Consider the following 8,742-nt stretch of genomic DNA (forward strand, 5'->3'; position numbering starts at 1 on the left):
TCCAAATCGAAAAGAATATTGCACATTTTTGATTGAGAACTGTGCTGATTAGACAATGATTTATTGTCCACCACATATTTTTTATTCACATTTTTTAAACCTCAAGTGTCATGTCATGGTCCACGGCCAAACACATTAATCTGTTTGTCTCACATGTGTAGATGAAGTCTGGTTAGTTCAAATGCTTTAGACAGATTTGTGTGTTAAGCCACTGGCACATTCATCCAAGCCTCTTCCCGCAGTATTTCCTAATTGCTTATAGCATATCATTGATTCAACTGGAGCTTTTTAGCGGATAATCCAGGAATCCCGGAAAGTCAACCGCATCCTGTGCCGCTGAAAGGGTGTCACACTCTCAGAGGTGCCAAGTTTTGGGCACTAAATCTGATGTGGTGAGTATAAAAGCGACACACAGGGACAGATGAAGACATGCCTACCAGTCAACCAGTTTAAGGGTAACACTGAAGGAAAAGAAGGGAGAGACTACACAAACTACAGGACAACTTTTGGCACACAATCACTATAACGCAGAAGTTCGCAAGACTTTGACGACGGTTTTGTCATCCTAGGCCGCCTGTCCTTGCTCTCAGGCTCTCAGAGAGTTCCACTCTCACTCTCAGCATGGCTGCACATGCCGATGAGCCTGTGTTCGCTGCCCGGCGCTACAATGAGGAAACCACAAGGGAGTCTGCGTTTGTTTACACAAATGCCAACAATACAAGAGGTGAGTATAGAGCTTGGTATTATGGACCACCTGCAATTTACCTTTCACTATAGAATTTCCAATAGAATACAATGTTTTTGGAACCCAGTGATTACAATATGACATGTGCCTCTTTCCACAGATCCATTTGAGGGACCCAACTATCACATTGCCCCTCGATGGGTCTACAACCTAGCATCCTTATGGATGATCATTGTTGTTATCGCATCAATCTTCACTAACAGTCTGGTAATTATAGCTACAGCAAAGTTCAAGAAGCTGCGACACCCTCTAAACTGGATTCTGGTAAACCTGGCTATAGCCGATCTCGGGGAGACAGTTCTTGCCAGCACAATCAGTGTGTTCAACCAGGTCTTCGGCTACTTTGTCCTTGGACACCCAATGTGCATTTTTGAGGGATGGACGGTGTCTGTTTGTGGTAAGTAGGATAAAAAGAAGCTCATTTATTGCTATGATTGACATTCCTAGTTCAATGTCTAGTGCTTCTGATTATGTATTTTAACAGTTGCTAAAACACTCACTAGTTCGTGTTGTTATGCTTCTATTCTTTCTTAAAAAGCATGTGTGCTTCCTCTATGATACACTGTAAAATCACGTGGTCAGTAAATGTGTCCACGTTAATCTGTTAAACAGAGCTAATCCACTGATCTGATCTGATCTGTGATGGGATTTGGACACCTTCTCCCAAATTGGATTTAATCCACATTCTGTGGGATTCAGACATAGGACTTAGTGAAAGCTCCTTTCACTTGTGATATATCAGCAACAGTCTACAAACATATGTTGAATTCCCAAAATGAAAAAAAAAAATATTAATTTAAAAATGTATGAAATTGTTTGGAATATAGAGTACAGAATATTATTATTATTCAGAATGTGTTCTTTCCTGGTTATGAGATCCACTATAATGGAGAGATCAGATCCAGAACACCAGGTTTGAGCATTTAGTTGACCCTGGTTGGAGCTAAACTCTGCAATATGGTAGACTATCAGGATTAGGTTACTGCTGTGCTATTTAATGAATACCAGTTCTCGTTTAAGGACTCTGCATATGTTTTAATGAGGCCACTATGTTAATGATAAAAAATAGTATATACAGGACATGATGCGTCATTGACACTTCCACAGTGAATTCTCTAGAACAATAACTTCAATCAGACATGAATCAAACTTCTTACTAGGGTATGTCAAATCAGTTGACATACCACCCCTCCAGACAGATCCTGCAAATGCAGCTGTAGCATTTTGTATATGTATAGTATAGTAGCTATCATTGCAGCACCCAGGGAACAGTGAGGGTTAAAGTAGCCACAGATACATAGTACATCCATCGTAGGGATGAAGATAATTAATGGTAGATAATGTGTAAGCAAAGGAAAGGAATCTTCACAGCCAACAGTAACTTTATCAGATTGTCAGAATTTACCTTGCTTCCCGAAATCAATGCATTTGGCTAATTTCTATTCATCTGTCTACATGTAAACATTTCCTTCTCTTTTGCAGGTATCACAGCTCTGTGGTCTCTGACTATAATCTCCTGGGAGCGCTGGGTGGTTGTGTGCAAGCCATTTGGTAATGTTAAATTTGATGGCAAATGGGCAGCAGGAGGCATTATTTTTGCCTGGACTTGGGCCATTATCTGGTGCACCCCTCCAATCTTTGGCTGGAGCAGGTAGGTACACATAGGCACAGATGGTTCAATTGCAGGTGTGCGATTAATTCAGTAAGTATTAATTTCCCTTTCACTTCTTAAGGTACTGGCCCCATGGTCTGAAGACATCTTGTGGCCCTGATGTGTTCAGCGGCAGTGAGGATCCAGGAGTGGCCTCCTACATGGTCACACTGCTGCTTACCTGCTGTATTCTTCCTCTCTCCGTCATTATCATTTGCTACATCTTCGTCTGGAATGCCATCCACCAGGTATCTCACTCTCTGTCCTTCTATGAGGGTCCTGTCTAGAACCTTTCACTACACTCAACATTTCTTAATAGATTCCATCGTCTTCTTGTAGCATCAAAGGCTCTGCAGAGTACTTAACTTTTCTCTTTCTCAACAGGTCGCCCAGCAGCAGAAAGACTCAGAGTCTACCCAGAAGGCAGAGAAGGAAGTGTCCAGGATGGTGGTAGTGATGATCCTTGCCTTTATCCTGTGCTGGGGACCATATGCCTCCTTTGCCACCTTTTCTGCATTGAACCCTGGTTATGCCTGGCACCCACTGGCAGCTGCTCTGCCCGCTTACTTCGCCAAGAGTGCCACCATCTACAATCCCATCATTTATGTCTTCATGAACCGCCAGGTGAGGGCTACACTAAATCTGATGAGTTATATCAGGTGTGTCTGAACATTTTTATAGAGTGGAAGGTGTGTTTCACTGAATTATATTTATATTTAATCACGTGTATTTATCAACATGATTAACTATTTACACCTTCATGCGACAATGTTATATATGTTGAAATGTGTATATATACTGAGATGATTTTGTACTTGCACAACAGACTACAATACATCTAAATTTTTGTCCATTGCCCCACTAACAGTACCACTGTGGCCCACAGCCTGAAAACCACTGTCCTACTCTGTTGAAATACTTATATTGCAACACTAATTTTTTTCTTTCTCACCCGACAGTTCCGGAGCTGTATCATGCAGCTGTTTGGAAAGAAGGTGGAGGATGCATCAGAGGTTTCTGGCTCTACCACAGAAGTGTCTACGGCTTCATAAAAATCTATGGCGCCCTTTACTGGATACACGAAAATATATCAGGATCTCACATGGACTGCAGTCACTATCAACCTGCACAGTCTGCTACATGCATTATGGTCACCTAGCATAGCTCAGCTACATGAAGAAATCTTTATATTTCATATCAGGACTCTATGAATGATAGTGGCTATGATGACATTTATCATTCAGTGTGCAGGGCATTCTGACATATGCTCAACAATGCTCCGTTGTTTGCTGTGCATCTGGACTTTCTTTTTGATATGCTGGAATTCTGCATGCAATATATTCCTTAACCACTGACCTCTGCAACTGAATATCAACAGCTGAACCAGGAATGAAGGCTGAAAATGACCCACACCCTCACCCCCCAATTCATGCCAATCACAGCTTTGTGTCAGCCATAAACTATTTGTCTATGGCTAGAGGTGGAATGTCTGAAAACTTTAACGTTTTGTAATATTTTAAGAAACAATGCAACAAAATTCTCAGAGCATTGCATTCAGTTGTTCTCATTCTTGCAATGGGAACAATTTCCTGCCTGATTTGAACCACAAGTTCAAATTTTAAAGCTGCTAAATCCAAAACATGAGTTATTGGCATCTATTGGTCCATATCAAGGCAGTCTTCATATAACCTGTGCTGCGTTTGTCTATGAACCTTTCGGATTTTTTTAGATTACATATGCATTTTTTAAAAAGAAAAAAAAAACAAATATGTATATTTATTGTTTTTTCTTTAGCAAAATAAAGCAAATGTTTGCAAATTAAACCTGTATGTAATCTCTTTCACCTCCAACACTCATCAGATGTGGAACAGTACCATAAATAGTTGGTAAAAAGCATCTAGAATGCACAGTGTTTCTTACATTTACTATTATTTTACTAGAATTTCACTGCAGATGTTATGAATTCAATATATTTCATGTTTTGTCTGGTCATCTTCGATTATTGTACTAATACACATTCAGCCTGAATCTCAGACCTGCAACACATTCCAAAAAGCACTCAACATTTTCTAATTGTATCAGTTTAGGCACTGAGGATACAAAGCAATGAAGTACAGAGTACACTTTCTGTGTCCATTTCCTTCAAAGAAATCTGAAATATTGAATCTTTTGATGCACTAAAGTAATACTTTTCTTATGTGATTGTTTCAGCTATATATTTTTGAAGAACAGTTCATGATGCAGAGCCATCTGAGAAATCGGAGATTACATTATAGTGACATTACAATACACATTATTGCAATAATCAAAATATTTTTTACTAGCTCTAATTTGCCCCATTCAAACGTTTTTGGAAGTTGTATGCAATTAAATAAAGTCAAAGTATATATATATATATATATATATATATATATATATATATATGTGTATATATATATATATATATATTTTTTTTTTTTATGTATTTTACATTTGCATTTTCCATACAGTCCCAGCATTTTCTGATTTTGTTTCTCGTCAAAGGTTATATTAAGGACAATCTACAGAAATTAAAAATATAGTCACAGAACTAATATTTTATAAATTTTGATAAATGTTTTAGAAATATTAATTCTATAACTACATTTTTGCCTGGTTAAAGAGAGCTTTAGTGCAAAACCTTTCTGTCAATTGTTGATCGTCCTAAATATATACCTTTGACAAGAAGCAAAATAGTTCTATATCACACCAAAAAGCGTTTCACTTTTCAGTATCATAAAGATACCTCTTGTTAAGAGTGTTTTGTTGTAAATTGAAGTAGTCTGAAGGTAGAGAAGTGGTGTTACTTACTTGCATTGTAAATGAATGTATCTCAGCATTCAAGGCGCAGTAAAAAGGACACTTAATCGGGCACACTTAATGCACTGCCAAATCTGGCTATATAATATTTGTTTACCCGACCAAAAACCTGTCATAGCCTCATTTATTTATTGACTTGTTTTTGACCAAAAATAGGTTTAAGCTACTATTTTAAATATGTATTCATAAATAAATCAATTATTTATAAATGCACAGATGAATGTATTTACTGTAATGTAAATGTTATATTACAAACCTAGTTAAAGAACAATGTGTGCATAGGATTTTGATTAAACATGTATTATATGGGAGGCTTTCAAAGGATTTCTGCTGTAACAATTTCCTCACTAGATTATGGGTAATTTCAGTGCTTTACACCTCAGGATATTTTAATTCTTCTCTGTTAGCAAAACCTCTGCCATCCAGAGAGTTCATGGCCCTAAGTAGTTAACATGACTGGTGTGTGGGACACTAGATTTATTTTGCTTTAGCTTTAGTTAGCTTTAGCTTTAGTTAGCTTTTGCTTCAGTTAGCTTTAGCTTTAGTTACCTTTAGGCAAAGACAGACATATAATGTGCTAGCTAACTATGTTTCTCTAATTTAAAAAGTTTATATTGAAAGAGGTAGAGAGTGAGAGAGAGAGAGTGAGAGAGAGAGAGAGAGAGAGAGACGCTACATTTTAAGTTGACCTTTTAAGATTATGTGAATTTCCGTTAACTTATTTAACCTAGTAAATGTCATAGAAATCTAGTTTAAATTCCTGTCTTGTTTTGCAACATATTGCTAGATTAATTAAAAGCAAAATGAAAGTCATCACTTAAAATTGTTTCCACAGCAGGTTGGAAATGATTAATTTTATATTAGTTCTCAGACAAGGTGTAACTCCAATATCTCTGTAATAAATGTTATAGACTAAACCTGTTACAAATATTACACAATTTTACGATTTATCTTAAAAAATGGAAACTACCTCAGTAATATTACATTACAACTTATCTTACAAAAACGGAAATGAATATTTGAGAAACGATATATTGTCTATTGTGCTTATTTTGTTTGTTCACATATATAACAGTGAACAGTATTTTAGCCAGTGATGCAATATCAGGCCAATGACCATGCAAGACTGCAGTAGGTGAAGAACAAAGTACACATTTTACGATCTATGATTAATTAAAATGTTGTCTTTAAAAGGTTACAACAGCCTTGTAAAGATATAACATTATTTCAGTGAAATTTAAATGGAATTAAAATCGTTTATCGCAATAATTTCTGGGAATCTCTGGAAAAATCTTATTGTGTCAGCCTACTATGAGCTGAGGTAGCATAATAATTTGGATGGTTCTAAAGTAAACAATTAAGTCCCCAAATCTATGGTTGGTAGACAGCGATGTGGTTTTAACAGGATCTAAGAATTATAGGTGAATATTCCAGCAGGACAGTGCTCTAAAATTTATCGAATATACACACAGAATTTGCCAAAATATTAGCAATTATTGAATAGCATTAAGAGCCTTATCCAAACTCCACTGAAAACCTGTAGGGGGAGCTCAAGCACAAGGTTCTGAGCGATATGAAAATGTTTGGCATTTGGCAAAGGATATGATCCATACTAAAAGACATTACAGTAAAAACACAAGAACAATCCAACCATAAGACATGTTACTGATCAATTAAGTTATGTGCCACAAAAGTATGGACCATCTGAGAACTTCTGAAACATTATTATAAAAATTAAATGAAATATAATAATAGAAACAGATAAAAGTTGAGTCTCCTGTAAGTAAAGCTTAGATGATTATGCATTAAAAAAGAAAAAGAGGTCTGAAATATCTCAGTCAGAATTGGTAGGCTACCAAGTCATCAAACACCATTTCAACTGTAGTTCTTCTTACCAAGTTGCCCACAACTGAGCCTTATCTTAGCCTTACCTTATCTTAGAAGAAAAAAAAAACATTCACTTCTGTGTCAACTAAAAATGTCAATACAAATTCCTGCCATTACTGTTTCCTTTACTGTAATTGCAGAATTGGCAGAACAATACTTTGAGCATATGATACCAAAATATTAGAGGTCAATACTGTATCAGCCATCAACATAAAAATGAGATCAGTATTATCTGGTCCATCATACAGAGCTGTATACTCACCATCTTGGCTCTTACCATTTCATGCAATCAAACAATCTTTGGGAATCTGATGCCCTCTCCGAAAGGCAGGACAGAAATCGTGGCCTTATTCAGATGTACACTGGCCCTCGGACATGAAGGCTTTGAAAACATGACAATGGTCTGAAAAAAGGTCCTATCCAGTCTCTGAGCCTCACTTATATACTCACCCTGCCACCTTCAACATCCAGAACCTAAAACAATTAGAACAGCCACTCATCGGTCACTTTGCAGGGATTACTCGCTGAACTTGTTTAATAAATTGAACAAATTACAAACAATTAAGAAATCCAACAGGAAGGGTCTTGGCTAGGAGGAAATGGTCAGTGGATTAAAACACCATCCTGTCTCTAACATTTTATTGTGCCAAGTTTTGTCTGCAGGCTGAACTAATTAGTCAACAAGCTACTTAGGCAGGCAATGTCATGTTCCCACAGGAGCTAACAAACCAGACCATGCTCATCATCGTGTCACCCACATATGTGTAGCCACAACTAGAAGCTGTCTTAAAACATTTGTAATCCCTGTCAGATATTCCCGTCCTAATTGACTCTGCAGATCAGCAGATCGTTTCCTCACCCCCAGATTCACGTCACTCCTGTCGCACGGCACTTTCTCAATCTGTGTAACATTATTTGGCTGCAGCTTCACATTAGCCATTTACACACTAAGCAACTAAAACTTGTTTGCTCAAGTCTTTTAACGTCTCTCAAAGTGAACAAATAAACATATATATTCACGTAAATTATCTTATCCTAATTTAAAATGTATTGATGAATTAAATGAAAATGCTTTTTACACGTAGATGTTAGTATGTAACCTTTGTCACTTTGTCTAATTAGAAACCATCTGTCTCTTAAAACAGCAGAGACAGCAAGTCAAGGATCACTGCACGCAGCTCAAAAAAGCCAGCAGGAAGAGCCATAGCTTGGCTGAATGTGATGTGACAAAAAAAAATGATTATCTGCAGGAACATTCAAGCTAATAGCTTCTGCCGCAATATGCATATGCCAAATAATATTACATTTTTGACTGCACTTATGTCCAGTGGTTATAGGCATCCACTATGAAGCAATGGCAAGTATCGGCTTTTAATTCAATAAGAAATGCAATTAAAATAAAATACAATTTGATAAATACATTAAAACCTATGTAGTTTTTCAATTAATCTGTTAAATATATTTGAATAAAAATATTCACAATCTTTTAAACATTTAGCTTAAAAGCTTAAAACACCAACATTATTAGTTAAGTGTTTTGTAAATTGTGCCGCAATTATCGGTGTTTAGTACCTTTTCCTCACTACGTTTTCCTCAGGTTAGCAATGTAGGTGAACAATCA

General features: G+C 36.8%; 1 protein-coding gene across 1 annotated transcript; it reads left to right on the forward strand.

The window, feature by feature from the left end:
• The first annotated feature begins 414 nt into the window (after window positions 1-414).
• Window positions 415-4,219, forward strand: g103 (green-sensitive opsin-1). The gene is made up of 6 exons (XM_007260999.4): window positions 415-724; window positions 846-1,142; window positions 2,228-2,396; window positions 2,479-2,644; window positions 2,781-3,020; window positions 3,356-4,219. The coding sequence occupies exons 1-6, from the start codon at window positions 622-624 to the stop codon at window positions 3,446-3,448; spliced, it is 1,068 nt and encodes a 355-aa protein (XP_007261061.2). The 5' UTR covers window positions 415-621; the 3' UTR covers window positions 3,449-4,219.
• The last annotated feature ends 4,523 nt before the right edge of the window (window positions 4,220-8,742 follow it).

Source organism: Astyanax mexicanus, chromosome 1, assembly GCF_023375975.1.
Source record: "Astyanax mexicanus isolate ESR-SI-001 chromosome 1, AstMex3_surface, whole genome shotgun sequence".
NCBI classification, from domain to species: Eukaryota; Metazoa; Chordata; class Actinopteri; order Characiformes; family Acestrorhamphidae; genus Astyanax; species Astyanax mexicanus.

What these genes read in the sequence shown, in the direction of transcription:
- g103 (XM_007260999.4), top strand. Translation starts at nt 622, where the DNA reads ATGGCTGCACATGCCGATGAGCCTGTGTTCGCTGCCCGGCGCTACAAT. An exon ending in CCAATCTTTGGCTGGAGCAG is followed by an intron (nt 2,397 to 2,478) that starts GTAGGTACACAT and finishes TCACTTCTTAAG; the next exon opens with GTACTGGCCCCATGGTCTGA. An exon ending in ATGTCTTCATGAACCGCCAG is followed by an intron (nt 3,021 to 3,355) that starts GTGAGGGCTACA and finishes CTCACCCGACAG; the next exon opens with TTCCGGAGCTGTATCATGCA.